This window comes from Stegostoma tigrinum, chromosome 16, assembly GCF_030684315.1.
Source record: "Stegostoma tigrinum isolate sSteTig4 chromosome 16, sSteTig4.hap1, whole genome shotgun sequence".
Classification (NCBI taxonomy): domain Eukaryota; kingdom Metazoa; phylum Chordata; class Chondrichthyes; order Orectolobiformes; family Stegostomatidae; genus Stegostoma; species Stegostoma tigrinum.
The window spans coordinates 46,446,944-46,466,991 of NC_081369.1; the positions used below are offsets into that span (position 1 = coordinate 46,446,944).

General features: G+C 40.4%; 1 protein-coding gene across 12 annotated transcripts; it reads right to left on the minus strand.

Moving 5' to 3' along the window:
- Window positions 1-2,694: 2,694 nt before the first annotated feature.
- On the minus strand, window positions 2,695-18,122 carry sdr42e1 (short chain dehydrogenase/reductase family 42E, member 1). Of its 12 annotated transcripts, none has more exons than XM_048546336.2 (4): window positions 17,187-18,122; window positions 14,614-14,716; window positions 12,409-12,437; window positions 2,695-6,067 (listed from the first exon to the last, which is right to left on the minus strand). In XM_048546336.2, the coding sequence occupies exons 2-4, from the start codon at window positions 14,647-14,649 to the stop codon at window positions 4,969-4,971; spliced, it is 1,164 nt and encodes a 387-aa protein (XP_048402293.1). In that variant the 5' UTR covers window positions 14,650-14,716; window positions 17,187-18,122; the 3' UTR covers window positions 2,695-4,968. The 12 variants fall into 12 exon arrangements, with proteins under 12 accessions (XP_048402293.1, XP_059507730.1, XP_048402294.1 ...); XM_059651747.1 differs by lacking the exon at window positions 14,614-14,716 and adding an exon at window positions 9,412-9,502 and having other exon boundaries at window positions 17,756-18,119; XM_048546337.2 differs by lacking the exon at window positions 17,187-18,122 and adding an exon at window positions 17,006-17,167 and having other exon boundaries at window positions 14,614-14,703.
- Window positions 18,123-20,048: the final 1,926 nt, after the last annotated feature.

The following is a 20,048-nucleotide window of genomic DNA, read 5'->3' on the forward strand; positions in this document are numbered from 1 at the left end:
GCAGATCAGGGCAACATAATACACATAATGGTAAGGTCCTGGGGAGTGTTGCTAAATAGAGATTTTGGAGTACAGGTTCATAGTTCCTTGAAAATGGAGCCACAGGTAGACAGGATAGTGAAGAAGGCATTTGGTATGCTTGCCTTTATTGATCAGTGCATTGAGAGTAGAAGTTGGGAGGTCACGTTGCAACTATACAGGATATTAGTTAGGGAGAGGCTGAATAGGCTGGGGCTATTTTCCCTGGAGCACGGAGAATGAGGAGTGATCTTATAGATGTTTATAAAATCATGGAGGGACATGGAAAGGGTGAATGGACATGGGTCTTTTCTGCAGGGAAGGCATAGGTTTAATGTGAGAGGTGAAAGATTTAAAGGGGCTCAAGAGGCAACATTTTCACTCAGGAATGAGCTGCTTGAGGAAGTGGTAGAGGCTGGTACAATTATAATATTTAAAAGATAGCTTGATGGGTATGTGAATATATCATCGATGAGTTGGACCAAAGAGTCTGTTTCTGTGCTGTACATCTCTATGATTCTACGCATTCAAATTCCAATTTGCCACGGCAGGATTTGGACCCAGGTCTCCAGAACATTATTTGGATCTCTGGATTTGTAGTCGAACAATGCCACAATGACATTACCTCCCCATAGATACTGTTTAAATTCAAGTTGTTGTTGCTACGATGAGTACGTCAAGACGTTTTCTGCCTCAGACAAAAAGTGGATTTTGTTAAATCCACAACATAGCACATTTTCACCATATCCACTACATTCAACTCCTATTCCGCAGTATATATTTCGTATTATTTTTGATTCTTTTACAAATGGTTTGGTCCCAGATGGCAGTAATACTGCACAGGTCAAATGCCATTGTTAGAATGGCATTATTTGTTGACCTTCCACCACCTGAGAATTAATTATCCACTACCATCCATGGCTGGACTTCACAGGACAGCAGAGCTTAGGTCTGCTGTCATTGTAAGTTGTCCTGTGGTACAGCTGTACCAAGATAACACCTCACTCTTTAGGGTTCATCATCGTGACTCGACAAAATCGGCGTTATGCTGGGCCACGGGTTTACAGATTGCGTTTGAGTACAAATCTGCTGCTGCCCTGAACCCACAGTACCTCGTGATGCCCAATTTTGATTCACAACATATGTTTATGAAGTATGTCAGATTTAGTGGTGGTAATACCCCATAGCACTGTTGTACACGGGGTGGGGTGGGGGGTCGTTGGTGCAGGAGGATGTGTGTACAGGGGAAATGTCAACATGCAGGAAAAATTCAGTCTCCAAGTGACTGCATGGTGGTCATTTCTATCAACACTCAGGCTTCTTTTTACATTTTGTTTGTTTTCCCATCCTCTTCAGTATTACATGAGTACGTGGAACAAATTTTTCAAGCATTTCCAACTGCACAGGATGCATCAATAGCATATGCAGGATATACACAGCAAAATGTAAATAATACTGGCTATTACAATCACCCAACAGGTCATTAAAAACAGAACGTTTCCTGCTTCAATTTACTGCTGCACTCATGATGCATGCAGTTGAACTGATGCTTTAACTCTTTATAAATAGATAGCAGGGCAATGCCTTGTGTAGCACCCTTGACAATACCAACAAGGATGTCCTATTGTAGGACCAAGTAAAATTTTGATTTCATGTAAGTGAATGCAAGGAGGCAATTAAGATTTAGAAGATCTGAATTTGATCTTAATTGTCTTAAAGCAAAGTACTGCGGATGCTGGAGAAGTTAACGTTTCAGGTCTGATGTGACTCATTTTCAAAATAGCATTGGTATCAATCTCAACTAATTATGTACATTGCTGGCTTGAATACCAAAAGATATAGAATGGGGAAGAAAAGGCCAATTTATACTGCTTTTCATAACTTACAGTCACCACAATGCATTGTACATCAAATGAAGGACTTTTGAAGTATAGGTTGGAGAGTGTAGAATGCAATTGAAAAGGATACAGGCTGGTTTGCAGAAATGCAAATATGAAAGATTTAAAAATCTTGGATATCTTGTGTTGGAAGATAACAGCTTATGAGATAAGTGGCTTACACATTCCTTCATTGTGGTGTTTTGGTCATGTCTTTTTGTTACTAATTGGTTCTTTGTGAATGGAGATCAATACTCACTCATTTCCATTCACACAGATAAGGAGAACCACCAGTTTGAGATAACGAAGTGTTATCTCGGATTCTCCAGCATCTGCAGTTCCCATTATCTCTAACTACCAGTTTGATTGGGACAACAGCAGGATCCTAGCACAGGCCAAACATTGGCAAGCACGGGAATTCCTGGAGGCCAGATTCTCCACCAAGAAGGACATCAACAAACACACAGAACTAGATCCTATAAATACACCACTGCCAAGGAAAACCAGAAATGAGGTAATCAATTCCAATGGACCCCCGGGTTTAAATACCAGGCAGAAAAACGAAACAGCACTTCAATGGAGGCTGCACTGATTATGTTACCCAGCAGGGTAATGAAACATCTGCAAATTAACAGACCAGCTCGGTGAGCGAATCAACCACAGTAGAGATTATTGTATGGTAAAATGATCTGTTAGAGATTTTTAGATTAAACAAAGGTGATGTTGCGAAAGAGAAAGAATGCTCATTTAAAAGAGGGGTTTTTCAATTTATTTTGAATGAAGAATTCAATCTACTGAATAGACCCCATAGAACATCAAAAACATTTCTTTTCAATTTTGTCATTTAACTATAATACATAAAACACTTTAAAAGGTTAGCTGGAACTTACTATTTCAACAGACATCTTTAAGATATTCATGTACATTAAATTTATCGTATCAGATCTGGCCATAGAACATATTTATTAGTTACAAAAGGCTTTATCTAAAAAAAACTGTTATTACACCAGAACGCTAAACGAAGGTTATACTTTTGCAAATCTCAGTAAAAAATTACAGTACTGCATCTGCACAAACAATATTAAGCTTAGTACACCAAAGAAGCAGATCTTTGAATGATCACTCCTAAAATAGTTTTCTATTTCAACTCAGTGTGCACCAATTGTGCACATTTATATGGGCACCATCTCAATTTTATCATTTCTAGTTAACAGATTTGCAGTAAATTACTTCAAATTTAAAATAAGATCTGAAAAAGACCAATATCCATTATGCATATTTCAGCAGAATAACTACATGATTTGCAATATCAGATAAAAATAATAAAGAATTATCCAAAACCCATTACTCAGGTAATATGTGTTATAGTAAACACGCTTTATTTTTCTCAGTATGTCTTTCACCGTTAAACTAGCTGAATTATTTTTCTCAATTTTAAAGCACATGACTACAGGTATGTGATTAAAGTATAAATCGAAGTTCATGTATCTGTGACCAAGGAAGATTGAAGGAGGGCTACTCAATTCAGGCTAACCAATCATTTATTTTTGGCTACACGTCAGTTTGCCTCAAGTCACATTCTTATCTCTCTGGAGGGGACAAAAACCTCCTGATCAGAATTTAACCTCAATCTACACTGTGTATAGCTTTGGCTGAGTGCTGTCCTGCTGCAGTTCCTATTTTCCTGCTCTTGGGCAAGGAACTCATGCCACCAATGTATAAGAATCTCCCTGTTTGCCCTAATATCCTTATTCCAAACTCAAAGCCTGGCTGGCACTTCATCTACTGGTGCAAAACAGCCACAATTTTCTTCTACATTTAAAAAAAGCTTCAAATAGTAATGATCAGAAACACTGAGGCATGCAGAAATTGGAAAAGAAAATATTATCTCATTTATCATAATTTATGTCATCATTTAATATTGTGCTGCTTTAGAGAATTATATACTCCTACAATTATAGCATGAATTTAACTGTAATTTAACCTTCAAACCACTTAAACTATTTCACACAAGTTTCAGTGTGAACAGTACAGTGCTTCATGGTGTATCTTCATAGAAGGATCAGAATACAAATAATGTCTTTAATTCCCTACTTTTATCCATTTAGTGAGTTAAATCCAAATACAGAAAATTTTGCTTTAACTGGCACTCTAGACAAACTAGCAAAACAAAATTCCTAAAATACTGGAAGTTTACTGTATTATTGCGATGTCCGAGTAGTCAGTTCAGGCTACGAGAGAGAAGGTTCTCTGCTGAAAAATTTTATTTAAGGCAAAGTTACGTTATTATTTAAGTAATTTATGCTGCAAATAAAATTTAACAGTAATGTGCATACCACCTGCATTACGTTTTTATTACCGTGCACTTTTACATTGAATATGTGGACTTCTTGATGAACCGGCACACTCGTGGTCCCATATGTGCCAGTTAATAAAAGGTTTGCTGTACTTGCTTTAACACCCTGTTCAACAGTATCCTATGGTTCAGTGACAAAAAAAACTTCCAATTCATCTTTAACACTTAATTTTAATGTTTATCCTAAATTTTATAGGCAAAATCAAAATGAAATAAGGATTTAAACCAATGGAATATTGCCTCCCATCAGTATAGTGACAGTTTCTTACTCTCAACGCATTCTGGAGGATAAGGGTAATTCCAAACTTATCTATTGTGAATCACCTTTAGGCGCCTTTGGGTTTAAAAGATCATTAAGGATTTCAGCTCATCTTTATGCCTAACATACAATCGAAGGTTGTAAGAATAGAGGATATGAAAACCACGGTATTGTCTTCTGTGCTAATGTGCTCAAAGCTTTCTTTGAATTTCCCTTATTCATTTGTCTAACAAAGTAACTGACCAAAATAAAGATCTTGCCGATAAAGATGCCACATTTAGACAATTTCGAAACTCAACCAGGTGTTTCTACCTTGGTATGTCATGTGTAGTGCAGTCTGGTTAATTCCTTGAGATATGGTAACGTACTGAGGATCAGGCTGTAGCCTCTATTTTCAAGGTATCCCAATTAGAGTCCAGGCAGTGAGGAACGACAAATGAAACAAGCTACATAGAATGCTACGCTGAAACTACTGGAATCCAAGACATGATAACAGCAGACAGCAACATTAAAAAAATCACATCCCATGTAAAGCATTTAATATTGTACCGAGTTACCTTCCGCCCATGACCATGTGTTTTGAACCACTCCACTACTTCACTAAGATTATATTCCTGTGGGTTGTACCCTAGTTCTTTCCTAGCTTTCTGCAGGCTGAAGTAGTGAGTGACTCCTGTTTTATAAACTTCTGTGCGAGTCAAAAATGGTTGAAAATTATAAATGCCACCTATACAAAAATGAATGATTTCTGTGAGGTAAGCAACAAAATAGACGAGTCCGAGTGGCAGCCGAATTGTGGGGTATTTATATCCAAGGCCTTCTACTAATGGTTTGAAAAATTCAAAGTTGTTCACTGGCTTGCCATCAGAGATAAAATAAGCTTGACCACCAGCAATGTAATTTTTTCTTCCTGTCAGAGCTTCAGATGCCAGTATGTGCGCAGAAACAAGGTTGTCAACATGGACAAATTCCACCAAACTATCTGCTGCTCCATACAAAAATTTGAACAGTCCACTCTCAATATAACTAACTATTCTGGGAAGATGTCTTTGCTCACCAGGTCCATAAATGCCTGCTGGACGTAGGGCACAGGTGTATAAAACACCAGGGCCTTTCTTTAGCTTTGTTCCATTTGCTTGAAGCACCTTCATCTCTGCTAAAGATTTAGTCCTCGAGTAGTGATCTGGATGAAGATGCAGTGGAAGATAAGGTAGAGATTCATCCCCATTTTTAATTACTTGGCCTCCAAACACAACGTTATACGTACTTGTGTAAAGCAGTCTTGATATCCCATTGTTCAGGCAGGCCTGGATCACATGCTCTGTCCCTCTAACATTGATGTCTTCGATTAGTTTTTTATTTAGTTGTTCCCTCCCTGACATGCCATATGAAGCTAAGTGGAAAACACAATCTACATTCTTTACTACATGGTCTACTTCTTGGTAGTTGCAAATATCTCCCTTTACAAACATTACTGCATCAGGCACATGCTGAATTGGCTTGTGGATATCAAAGAGGATCACCTTTCTGCCCACCTTGTGCAGGGCACAGCCCAACCTGAAACAAAAAAGATAACAAGCAAAATATTACACATTACAAGAAGCTACTTCCTTACATTCACATTTCACCACGTAGCTTTATGATGTTAAACATACTTAGTTAGCGTACTGAACTGTACACTACATTTTATGCATTAAAACGTTAATACAAAGAGGTCCCAAACTACCTTATGCACACCAGGGAGAAGTTATAGAAAGGTTTCCTGTTTAGAAGTTGCACAGAAGCCGGGGGAAGGGAAGAGGAAAAAAAAGCTTGTGTGTAGTGTAATCACTGGCATGAGCCAGATGGGACAAAAAGTCTGTTACAGTGTTGTAGGCTCTAGCTTTTTTCTTTAATTCTTTCACACGCCAGTCTAGCCAAGCATTTATTGCCCATCCCTAAGTGCCTTCACAAAGGTGTAGATGTATTGTGAAAAAATATTTTTCATGCTGTTATTTGCAACAAATATACATAAACATGCACACATGCTTATATTTCATTTAAACTTTCCAGTACTCCGTTGGGCAAAACTAGTTACAATAGTTAGAAAATCATTACAATTGTAATTACAATGCAGGCTATGTTCCTGGAATCATGTTTCACAAGTCATGCGTACAAAATCCTATAGCTGGTTCAATAAATCTGATAAACTGTAGGCTAGCATCAGAAAATGACTCGGAAAGGTGCAGCCTTATAACCAATACCCAGCTGGGGTTTACTGCTATTTTTCATCGTCACCACGAGGCCAGTTCTAGAGCGTGCGTCTGGGAATGAGGCTGAGCGACGGAGAACTAGCATTTGTACAGCATCTCCCATGACCTCAGACCATCCCAATTTGTTCTATGGTCCATGAAGGATTATTTTTCCTGGAGTCACATTCCTAGATGAAAACACATACTAAAACTGAAAGAATGCTTCAAAGTTAAGACAAATTCAAAGTAAGAAAAGACAGCTCTATCAGAACTGTTCCAATCTAAATTTTTGTATACTGAACATTCCACCTCACTTCATACCTTCCTGACTGCTCATTACCTCCCAACACTATGCATGTACAATGTGACAGACTACCTGTAAAACAGATTACTTGTGCAAGAAAATGACACAATACATTACAAAAGCATCCATCAAAATAATTACAAAGTTCCCAGTAAGCTTGAGCCAACCATCAGTATGTAATTTCAATTATGGAGTTAGTCTAAGGTAGGCATTTGATTTCCACAAGGTTATGCCATCTGGGGATTCAGAAGGTGCTGTATTATTAAAGACAATTCCAAACTGTGCATAAAACTTAAGAAGTTGTTGAAATTCTAATATCAATTTTCTAATAAATTAATAAGAAATAATAGTTCTCATTAAAAAAACATGGTTTATGCCCCAAGTTTCTTCAAAAGAGCCAAGTTAATAAAATAAATAGAAAGGTTATTTTACATAAAAGGGACAAAAACCATTGAAAGAAATAAAAGCAACTCTTGGTCAAAAGCAGAGAGAATTCCTGACCCTATTCTGCTACTACAATTTTGCCTGGAGAAAATTGTGGCGGTATATTTTTTCATCTTCATTCACAAGATTTATTGGCGGTCCCTACTTGCCCTTGAGAAGGCAGTGGTGACCTGCCTTCTTGAAATGTTGCAGTCTACATACAGTAGGAAGACCCAGAAAGCCCTTAGAGAATTCTAGGATTGTAGGTGGTGGTGATTTCATATAACCGTTGCCCTTATCCTTCTAGATGAAAATGTTTGTAAGTTTGGAAGGTGCTGTCAAAACATGTTTGATGAATTTCGAAGCTGCATCTTGTAGACAGTGCACACTGCTCCTGAGGGGTGTTGTTGGAGTGAATGATTGCAGTGCCTAGTAAGCAGACTGATTTGACCTGGATGGCATCAAGCTTCTTGAGAGTTATTAGAGCTGCACTCATCCAGGGAAGTGGAGGAGTATTTAAACACATGCCTGACAGAGGGAGGCAGAGACAGAAGAAGTGTGCAAGGGACAGACAGTGGGGCAGAGAAAGAGACAGAGAGAGCGAGAGCAACCGAGAGAGAGCAAGAGCGAGAGAGACAGAGAACCTTCATGGCAACCTCAGCTAATACAGGAATTGAACCAGTGCTCTTGGTGTCACTATGCATCACAAATCAGCTTACTGGCCCTTTCCTATATGTCTATAACTCTCACTGATTCTGTCCTCTGGAATCAGCCAGAGAATGGACCCTTCATTTCTGTACTTACTACGTTCTAAGAACAGTGGCAGATCTCCTGAGAAAATATTTTATTACAGACTTATTTTCCCAGTAGTTATTATTGCTGTAGCAAAATAAACTTGGGAGTTATGAAATTAAGGGATGTAACTGAATATCAAAAATATCCAATTTTCAGACAGCCAGAGTTTGGACACTTGTAATATAAATTCCACAAGATTCTGAACTCTGGATGCAATAAAAGAGATAATAAAGAAGAAAAGGAGTTAATCACAATTTGAGGAGAATCACAGGTGGTAAGGGAAAACCCAAGTTTATAATAACATACCATATGGTAAGATAACATTTCTGATAATATTTCTGAGATAACAAAGTGTGGAGCTGGATGAACACAGCAGGCCAAGCAGCATCTTAGGAGCACAAAAGCTGACGTTTTGGTATTTCTGACTTGTGCACTACATTACAAGAACACTACGGGCCTGTTTACAGCACAAACAATGCTATTACAGCTGTTTTAAACTGTTTGAAATCCAGACAACCAAAAAAAGTCAAGTCAAATAGTGGTATGAATTCTGACATAATTCAGGAGGTGGACTGACAATCATTAAACATTTTATATGAAAGATATCAATGATCAGAGGAGTCTATTTATTTTCCATTTCATACGACTTTTGTACTCTTCCCTGTTAATGACATATATTCACTTCAGACGATCTAGTTTGTTTCATCAATTAACTTGCTCTTTGAGACTATAAAGGTCAAGCTAAAGATACATAGTCCTACTGGACTATCAGCCTGCCCTCTTCAAGAGATGACTGGTGCCAGTTTAACGTGAGGGTCAACATGTTTCTGGCGAAGGGTGAGACTGAGAAGGACAGTCCTTCAATGATGTCTGCAGCCAGTGTGAGAATTGAACCCACACAGTTTGCATCACTCTGTATCATGGACCAGCCAACCAACCCCCAAAGCAAATAATTCCGATCGAACAGTAACTTCAGAACATACTGCTACCACATTTGTGGATTTATGGCCACAATTTGAAGGTAACCGCCTGAGATAAATACCATGATAAATTTACTGATTAGTTGTACCACTTGCAAATAAAATTTTAAGTCATTAGTCTTGTGTCTGCACGGTATTTGATTCATGTCACGCAATGACTTATCTTACCTATATCCTAAATAACCTCCCCCGCCAGTGATCAGGATAGTTTCTGTTGTTGAGGGTTCCATTTCTTTAGACTAAAAGGTATGGTAGGCTGCTGAAAATAAAATTTAAAGTTCTAAAGATCTGATTATCTTTTAATCTGAATTTTGTATTATACATGAAGATAAAAATAATTCACAATGCAGAAAAATACAGCAACACAAAGGAATTAAGCTTTTTATCTGAAGGTGTTTGATAGATCCATCAAAACTAATTTAAAAAATTAAACTGGTGTAAAGTACTCATGTTAAAATTAATAATCCATTTGTTGTGAGAATGCAGGAAATGTGACAGTGAAAATTCTAGATAACAAAGTGTGGAGCTGGATGAACACAGCAGGCCAAGCAGCGTCTTAGGAGCACAAAAGCTAACTGATTTGCAACAATTTGCAACTAAATGATGTGAAGAGCTAGTTCATTGACTGTGTGTTATAGTTATAGATTTTAGTTGTATAAATGCAATGTTTATAGTAGAAAGTAGGATTAAGACAACTAAAACATCTTGAAATCTAATGTATTTAAAACATCGAGTTCGTATGGCTTATGACGTTATTAAGGCAAGGTCATTAAAATGGTGAGCTTTAGAGACTGACAGAATGCCAAAAACAAATGATAGTTCAGAAGGTTTTCTAGAGTTACAGTAGAAAACTTAGGGCTATGAAATCAACAAGAGGCTTTCTTAGCTGGAGACACTGTCTACACTGCTTGCAGGAATGTTAGTTCAGGGAGATTGTTTGTTGTGGGAGTTAAAATTAAATTAACAAGAGCATTCAGTAAATTCTGAAAAACTGTAAAAGCCATGAGCTACAAGGAGGCCACATTATTATGGAGATGGATGAATCTTAAGGTGGTTCTCTGGTTTCAATTTATCCGAGGGTATATATATCAGGAGACATTGTTTGTGCTAAAGAGATTAAGGGACAATGCTGAAGCAAATAAATAGCTTCAGGCAGCAAGTGCTGTTGTTAGTGAACTCTAAGCAATTATACAGAAGTCTCTGGAAGCTATTTGCTGTTCAAGCAGTTGAAAGACAGGTAAAGGAGCACCACAGGTAGTATTTGCTTAGTTCTACATAAAAACCATTCAGGTTTGGAGAAACATCAGGGCTAGTATCAGCTTGGTGAAGGCAGCTGTCTGAAAGGAATAGCTATTGTGGCCATGAGTATTTGCTGGAAAGCAGGCTTAGGAATCCATTGAAATGCAGTCACAGGGGAAGAGTGTGAACTATTTTGCGTTTGATCTGGTGGTTGGTTGGGTGGCACGTGAGGACGCGGGGGCTTCTGTTTCGGTTGTTATTGCGGGGAGTGGGTGTGAGGGATGAGTTGTGGGAAATGTGAGAGACATAGTCAAGGGTGTTTTTGACCACTGAGGTTGGGGGTGGGATGTTGCGGGTCCTTGAAAAACGAGGACATCTGAGATGTAAGGGAGTGGAATGCCTCCTCCTGGGAGCAGATGTATCTGAGGTGAAGTAATTGGGAATAGGGAATGGCATTTTTGCAGGAACGTGGGTGGGGGGTGGTGTATTCTAGGTAGCTGTGGGAGTCGGTGGGCTTGAAAGGGATATCGGTTTCTAGGTGGTTGCCAGAGATGGGGACAGAGAGGTCCAGGAAGGAGAGAGAGGTATCAGAGATGGTCCAAGTGAACTTAAGGTTGGGGTGGAAGGTGTTGGTGAAGTGGATGAACTGTTCGAGCTCCTCGTGGGTGCACGAGGTGGCGCCGATACAGTCATCAATGTTACGGAGGAAGAGGTGGGGTTTAGGGCCAATGCAGGTACGGAAGAGGGATTGTTCCACATAACCTACAAAGAGGCAGGCATAGCTTGGGCCCACGCGGGTACCCATGGCCACCTTCTTTGTCTGTAGGAAGTGGGAGGAATTGAAGGAGAGGTTGTTGAGGGTGAGGACGAGTTCGGCTAAGCGGATGAGGGTGTCAGTGGAGGGGGAGTGGTCGGGCCTGTGGGAAAGGGAGAAGCAGAGGGCCTTTAGGCCATCTGTATGGGGAATGTAGGTGTGTAGGGACTGGATGAGGTAAAGATGAGATGTTGGGGACCTGGGAATTGGAAGTTCTGGAGGAGGTGGAGGGCATGGGTGGTGTCACGGACATAAGTAGGGAGTTCCTGGACCAAGGGAGAGAAAATGGAGTCCAGATAGGTGGAGATAAGTTCGGTGGGGCAGGAGCAGGTGGAGGCGATGTGTCGGCCAGGGCAGTCAGGTTTGTGGATTTTGGGAAGGAGATTGAAGCAGGCGGTGTGGAGTTGGGGAACGATGAGGTTGGAGGCTGTGGGTGGGAGGTCACCTGCAATGATGAGGGTGTGGATGGTTTGGTGGTAAGGGATGGGGTCATGATCAAGGGGTCGGTAGGTGGTGGTGTTGGAGTGTTGGAGTCTGGCCTCAGCGAGGTCGAGATCAGTGCGCCATGCTTCAACTGCGCCTCCCTTGTCAGCGGGTTTATTGTGAGGATGGGATTGGAGCAGAGGGAGTGGAGGGCTGCACATTCTGTGGGGGAGAGGTTGGAGTGGGTGAGAGGGGTGGAGAGGGTGAGGCAATTGATGTCATGATGGCAGTTAGAGATGAAGAGATCACGTGAGGGTAGGAGGCCTTTGGGGGTGGCATCCAGGAGGAGGGGGTGTTTCGTGGAATCTGTTGATTTTAGTCTCTTGGTAAGAACCTTGAATCTTACATTTTCTTGACCTTAAATGAAACAGTCAATGGTTTCCAGCCAATCTATAACAAATTTTGTAATCTTGACCAAGAACATAGCAAGGTACATTAAGAGTTCTTCAAAAGACAGTTAAACAAAGATAAATCCCTAATTTTTTTTATAAGTGCAGAAACAGTAAACAACTGTGCACAGTGCATACTTCCTGTAAATATATCCAGTCCCACTTCAGATAGCAAACTTCAAATACGTCCTTTGACTAACTGAGTAATGTCATGGAAGACCTTACCAGAACAGTACATACCTGAGGGGTTGAGACAATGTGTTGCAATTCTGAAACAAAAAGAACAATTACTGTTTTCTCACATAATATTTTTACAGGTGGTTGAGACCAACACCATGTCTAGAACAGTAAATATACAAGAAATATTTCAAACTGACTGCATCTCAGCACTTTCAATATGCATTTAGTAACATGAACTGCATCATTTCATTTATAGGCGAGCCTTCTCATACTTCTCCATCTGTTGAAGTATTTAACTCCATAACACTTATTCCCCTGTGAAACAGCCCGATGAAATTGAACAATAAAAAACTTACCAAATTATTAATCTGAAAATGTATTAATTACAGATTTGTTCTAGCCTCCCAGGCAGATGGCAAAGACATCTTGATGCAGATTGACTTTGTCCGATCCACTCAGGTCCAAGAAATACTCCTAAAATTAATCACCATAACTCTCACAGAATCCTACGGTTGCCTTAAAATGAATGTCCTCCCATTTCTTCAAAACACATTCGCATACTTCCTTTGCAACAACACACCAGGCCTCCTCCACTCAATTGGTATGTGATCCTAGTTATACCAGTGAATGTGCAGCACAATAAATCCAGTTACATGCATTAACGAACTGAAAATACAAATATTATTCTGTGCACCACCATGGTCTAAAACAAAATGCATTATTTCAAATAAACCCAAGAAAAGTCAAGTGGCAGTAAACACAGTTCAGTGTATTAATATTCGTCTATTTCCTTAACTCTTCCTTTGCAGGATCTACTTGCATTCTGAATGCCCTAACATTTTTGACTATATGACAGTCTGGAAGATTATTTCTAACATTTAGCATTTCAAGTAAAGAAGCCGTGGTCTTATTAATAGTTTTCACCTATTTTAAATATATGCCCTTTGCCCAACTTTACTGTTTTAATTTGAAGTAATATTCTTCCTTTAAAAAAATCCATTTATTTACATAAAGATGCCCTAGTAATGCACACAGTTCCTGATTTGCTATTATCTTTAATTCTGCATTTGTTACTGTAAGTTTGAATACAAACATATAACACAAAACTTAATCACAGCTTTAAAATAGTGTTGTACCTGAATGAATATTAGTTGAGTACTAAGTTCTATTTTGCTCAAAGCATGGCTAGCCCTCAAGCTGCCGATGACTGACTCCTTCAAAACAACAATGAACATGCTATGCATGTTTGAATAACAACAAAATTATAGCAAAAGTAAGGCTGAGGTATTAACTAATGAATTATATGGCTTGACTGATTATATTTGAGGATTTAGTATCAAGTATTGATTTTTTTTACATACAGGAGTTCTTTTTTTTAAAGTTGTATCTAGTTTCTAACTTTCTCAAGAGATGGAAAGTGAAAAATATAGCATTAATTGTGGAATGGAAGAGTCCACTTAAAATTGGGACAAATACAGATTGCTTTGCCTGTCTGGGTATATAGTCAGTTATTAGCTACAGACGTTATTCCAATGTTCTTAAAATCCTTTATACTTTTGTACCTGTCAGTAATGTTAAATGAATGCGCTAGTACTTGCCAGCCAAACTTGACAACTAATAAACAAATGCATTCATATATTTAAATTTGAAAAATCTCTCCAGTGCCCAGATCTCTTGTGAAATACAGAACTAATTTATATGAACAGTGATCATGAATATTCATAAAACAAGTAGTCCTGGAGATGAAATATTTGCATTAGTGCAGTTCATTGCACCTGACTACATGATGTGATTTGTGGCTTTGTACCGAATTCTATGCTGTGAACAAATGAGGTCCACTCCTCTCTCATAAGAACAACTGTCAATCTTTCTCCTCACCCCACCCCAACCCACACCATTCTTCATACAGAATTTGGAGAACCAATTCATTTCTAAATTGTATATGAAGGATAGTTCCTTTCTCTATGCCATACTCCATTCCTGCTTTCTACTTTCTAAATTATAATATTTGAACTTCAAAAGTTAGATGGATTGGTCATACTAAATTGCCCACGGATGTGTAGGCAAGGTGGGTTAGTTATGGTAAATGCAGGCTTACAGGGATAGGGTGAGATGATCTTCAGAGCATCAGTCTAGACTCGATGAGCTGAAAGGCCTCTTTCCGTGCTGTACGGATTTATTATTCTATGATCTAGTTTCTACTTTCTATGCAAATCATATTTTTAAACCTTTCTGTAGAGGTGAATATTTTGCAGCTTTGCTCACCTCAAGGCTCTTCACAGGAACATTAGACATCAACATCTGACACTGAGATGAAGAATATCAAATGAACTAAAGCTTGATCAAAGTAGTAGGCTTTAAGCAGCATCTCGCAGGAGGAAAAGAGACAAAGATTAAAGAATAGAATTTCAGATCTTGAGCGCAGGCAGCTGAACGCACAACTGCCAAAGCTGGAATAATTAAATTCAGAACTACTCAAGAGACCAGAATTAGATCAGCACGTTTCTCAGAGTTGTGGAAGAGGAGAAGATGAGAGATTAGGGAAGGGTGAGGCCGTCGAGGAATTTGAGAACAAAACTGAGAATTTTAAAATGAAGGCTTTGCTTAACCAGGATACAACATAGGTCTGCAAGTACAGGACCAATAGCTTAATGGGGCACGATGCAAGTTGGGACACAGATAGTGATCATGTTTGAGCTGCCAGAGTTTTCTATCCCTTAAATAACTTTAAATTGTAAATTATACTATCATTGTTTTTGTTATGTACACTGGTTGCGAAAGTGAGTATATCACATCTACATACTATTAAACTGAATTATATATTTTTGTCTGGAGATTTCTCAGACTTAAGTCTTCATCTTCTAATTGAACTTTATTTGAACTATTGCAGACATGTGTAAATGAGGTTGCCACCAAGGTTAAAATGGCGAAGCAACTCTGAAAAACTTCCTGGTCTTCATCCATTTTATTTTGACATCAGATGTGGGTCTCACTGGTGAATTTGGCATTTTTTAAAAATCTTTCCAACTGATTGGAAATTGAATTTTCTTCATACGCATTGTGTCTACCTAAAGCACATGGGCTGTTGCGGTTAAGGCAGCAGCTCACCACTACCTTCTCAAACTCAACAACAAATGCTTGTCGGCACAACATCGAGGGCCGAAGGGCCTGTACTGTGCTGTAATGTTCTATAACCAATGACATCCATGACCCACAATTAATGAAGTAAAACTCCAACATGCAGATTGCAACCCTCCAGAAGTGTCCTGGAGAGCCTAGGAATTAATTTCCAAGACACCCTGCCTCAAAGGCCAGGAAGAGAACTATGTGGGCAATAGCTTTTTTCCTAAATTGTTTAAATATTAATCTTCCCAAGGACAATAACGTGCTTATTGGGGCTTCTGATTGGAGTGGGAAGGTAATGTAGTGAAGTATGGACATGGTGGGTGACAGCAAGAGCTTGGTGGGAGGGGAAAAGAGTGGGGACCTGAAGAGTTAGACATGGGAATCAAAGCAGTGACACTGGAACCGGATACAAAGAGACAGTAATATTAACACCACACATTCGCCAGAACGGGAGGACATGCATTTAAACAGGTTTGTCGTCACAATAAAAAATGATAGCAAACAAACAGTTACAATAACTAACTCAAAGCAACAAGGGATGAGGCTTGATACAGTTACATCTGAGACATAGATACTAATAGGGAAGGAAGGAAGGCCGAGAGAGTAGGGCAGGGAGTAATAATCCCCTCTCCACTAATTATTCTCCCTGCTCTCTCCCTCCATTCATCTCAAGACATCAAGCTGAACTTCAGTTCAAGAATGTGCACCTTTCATACACATGCAGGGGCTGTCAGCAGACACTGGGACATAATTACCCCTATCATTACAGTACATTATAAAGTGGTAATAATACTTGGACCATTAAAATCAAGAAACTCAGGCTAATGTTTCTGGGGACATGCATTCAAATCCCTTCACAGCAGATGGTAAAATCTGTATTAATTAAAATCTGGAATTAAAAGGTAATCTCCTATTCTGGATGCTTTTTTTAGGAAAACTGCCTACCTTACCTGGTTACCTCTTCACCTAAGCCTGACTCCAGACTACGTGATTAAAATTGGCAATTGGACAGGGCACAACGGCCTAGTGGTATTATCACTGGACTGTTAATCCAGAGACCGGCGTCGTGTACTGGGGACCTGGGTCAAACTCCCACCATAGCAGATTCTAGAATTTGAATTCAATAGCCATCTGGAATTAGGAGTTTAATGATGACCATGAGAATCCATTGCCGATTGTCAGGAAAACCCCATCTGGTTCACTCATGCCCTTTAGAGAAGGAAACTGCCATCTTACTTGGTCTGGACTACGTAACTCCAGCCCCACAGCAACGTGGTTGACTCTTAACTGCCTTCTGCAATAAATGCCCTCATCCCGTGAACGTGTAAAGGAAAAAAAATTGGAAATGAGCAACAAATGCTGTTCTAGCTACAGTTGTCCGCACTAATTTAGAGGAAAAACTGTTAATGCGATGATAATAAGGATTTGTCCACCATAAGTGGCAACTTCAGCACCGCCCCCGATGAAAAATGGAGCCGTACAGCTCCAACTCCATTCCTGACCGTTTACATCAGGTTAGCGGCAGGATTACCTCCTCGATCATGGGATTACCGAATGAAGAAAGCAAAACCTCTCTCTCTACCGGGCGGTTACCATGGCGCCACCGAGACCTACAGTCATTTCCGGGTCTCGGTCACGTGACGCCGTTTATTTTACCTCCCCCCCCAAACGAAACCCGATAGGCCAATGGGCAGATAAAACATTCAAGATACCGAAAACTCAAAAATCGCGGGTGCAGCGCCGCGTAATCTGTCAACTAAATCGTGAAAATTCAAGCAGGCCAGGATTAAAGATGGCGGCCACCGGCAACGGGACAAATGCGGCCATTATTAAAGATGGAGACAGGCTGCGCCCCGTCAGGCCCTGCCATGATCAAAGATAATATCCTAGCAACACCCTCTCTGATGAAGCGTCTAGGCCCGAAACGTCAGCTTTTGTGCTCCTGAGATGCTGCTTGGCTTTGCTGTGTTCATCCAGCTTCACACTTTGTTATCTAGCAACACCCTTCCGTGTTGCCATGATGAAAGATTGCGCTGCCAGGGACTGCCCATCATGAAACATGGCGATTCGGCGAGACTTGTATGACGCCACGATCAAGGATGGCGACCGCCAACAGGGGAGTGTTGCCATGATCAAAGATGGCGGGCGACCGCCTGGGTCGGTATTCCGGGGCTCGGCGGAAGGACGAAGCAGATGGCGGGGAAAATAAACGCAGAAGAACGCGCGAAGGTGGCTCTTAAACTCGCCGCCGTTAACGAAACTCTCGGTATTTGTCCTTTACCTTCGCTGCCTACGCTTCCCGAGTGTAGAAGAGAAGTTTGTTAGAAATAAAAGCAGAACTTGCTGGCGGGGGGAAGGATTGGTCGCTGAACTCAACGTTGACTGTGTTTTCTGGATTTCTACAAGATGCTGCTGGGTTTCTCCTGTTTTTGTATTTGAAGGCCTCCAATGTCCGTAGTTCTTCGGTTTGTTGTTAAGGAAATTTGTCTGCGGTTTTTCCTCAGGCCTCGCCTGGTCGCCCACATAAGGGCTGGGAGGTCATGTTACTGCTATACACGACATTGGTTAGACCATAGAATCCCTACAGTGTGGAAACAGGCCCTTCGGCCCAACAAGTCCACGCTGACCCTCAGAGCATCCCACCCAGACCCATTCCCCCATAACCCAACTAATCTACTCATCCCTGAACTCCACGGCAATTTAGCATAGCCAATCCACCTAGACTTTGGACTGTGGGAGGATTCCGGAACACCCGGAGGAAACCCATGCCGACACGGGGCGAATGTGCAAACCTCACAGGGGCAGTCGCCCGAGGGTGGAATTGAACCCGGGTTCCTGGTGGTGTGAGACAGCAGTGCTAACCACTGAGCCACCATGCCATTAGGCCATGTCAAATGGAGTGTAAAGTAGATAAGTGTGAGGTGGTGCATTTTGGGAAGTTAAATCAGGGTAGGAGTTTCATGGTGAATGATCGGGCCCTAAGAAGAGTAATGAAACAGAGGGACCTTGGAGTTCAGGTGCACATTTCTCTCAAGGTGGAGTCACAGGTAGACAGTGCAGTGAAAAAAAGTCGTTGGCACACTGGCCTTCATCATTCACGGTATTGAGTACAGAAGTTGGGAAGTTATGTTGCAGTTGTACAAGATGTTGGTGAGGCTGCACTTGGAGTATTATGTTTAGGCTTGGTCACCTTGCTAAAGGAAGGATGTTATTAAACTGGAAAGAGCGTAGAGGAGATTTACAAGGATGTTGTGTGGACTTAAGGGACTGATATGTAAGAAGAGATTGGACAAGCTGGAATTTTTTTTCTTTTGAGTGTAGAACACTGAGGGTAGATCTTGTGGAAGTGTGTACGTTCATGAGAGGCATGGATAGGGTGAATGCACTCAGTCTTTTTCCCAGGTTGGGGAAATCAAGGACTGGAGGGCATCAGTTTAATGTAAGAGGGGAAAGAATACATAGAAACTGAGGAGTACCTTTTTTACACAGAGGGTAGTATGCATACGGAATAAGCTGCCAGCAGAAGTGGTTCAGGCAGGTGTGTTAACAACATTTAAAAGGCATTTGGATGAATACGTGAATGGGTTTAGGAGGATATTGGACAACTGCAGGGAAATGGGTTTAGGCATGGACCAGTTTGGGCTGAAGGGCTTGTTTCCTTGCTGTAGGACTCTATGACTCTATACTCTGGTTTCCTCCCACAATCAAATGTGCTAAACGTGCCCATAGACTCCAGGGATGTGCAGGCAAGGTGGGTTAGCCATGAAAAATGCAGGGATGGGATGCTCTTTGGAGGGTCAGTGTAGACCCAGTGGGCTGAATAGCCTACTTTCATACTAGGGGTTTCATGATCCTAAAACAGTTTTGGTCCCTTTACTGGAACAAGAATGTAATTGCATTGGAGGCAGTTCAGAGAAGGTTCACTAGATTAGTTCTAGAGATTAAAGGCTTGTTTTATGAGGAGTGATTAAGCAGTTTGGGCCTATACCATGTTTAGGAGGATGTGGAGATTTAATTGAGGCATACAAGATTCTAAAAGGAATTGACTAAGTCGAGCAGACATTTCCTCTTGGCCAACCTAGAAGTCATAGTTTTAGGCTAAGGACAGCAGATTTACAATGGAAATGAGGGGAATTCCTTCTCTCAGAAGGTTATGAATCTGTGGTATTCACTACCCAAGAGTGTGCTGGATACTGGATAAATTTAAGATTTTTAATTAGTAGTGAGTTAAAGGATAGTAGGGAGTGAATGGGAAAACGGAATTGAGTCTGAGATGAGATCAGCCATGATTGTATTAAATAGCTTAAGAGGCTGAATTGCCTGCTCCTACTCATGAGTCTGTCACTAACAAGCCCAGAATGTCTTGCCTACTCCTAACTGCCTTGAACTGATTTTTCTTGTTAGGTCATTTCAGGTGGGTTTTAAGAGACAGCTGTACTGCTGTGGAGCTGAACTCATGTAGTATAAAGATGGCAGATTTCCTTCCCCAAAAGACACTTATTAACCCAATGGCTTTTTTTAATGACAATACTTTCATGGTCATTTCTGAAATCAACATTCAGTTTCAGATTTGA

Excerpts from the sequence above, each read along its gene's own strand:
- sdr42e1 (XM_048546336.2), bottom strand. The coding sequence starts at position 14,649 with ATGTTGATGTCTAATGTTCCTGTGAAGAGCCTTGAG. Across the intron at positions 12,438-14,613 it reads TTCCTGTGAAGAGCCTTGAG|AATTGCAACACATTGTCTCA; the intron begins GTGAGCAAAGCT and ends TTTTTGTTTCAG. Across the intron at positions 6,068-12,408 it reads ACATTGTCTCAACCCCTCAG|GTTGGGCTGTGCCCTGCACA; the intron begins GTATGTACTGTT and ends TTTTTGTTTCAG.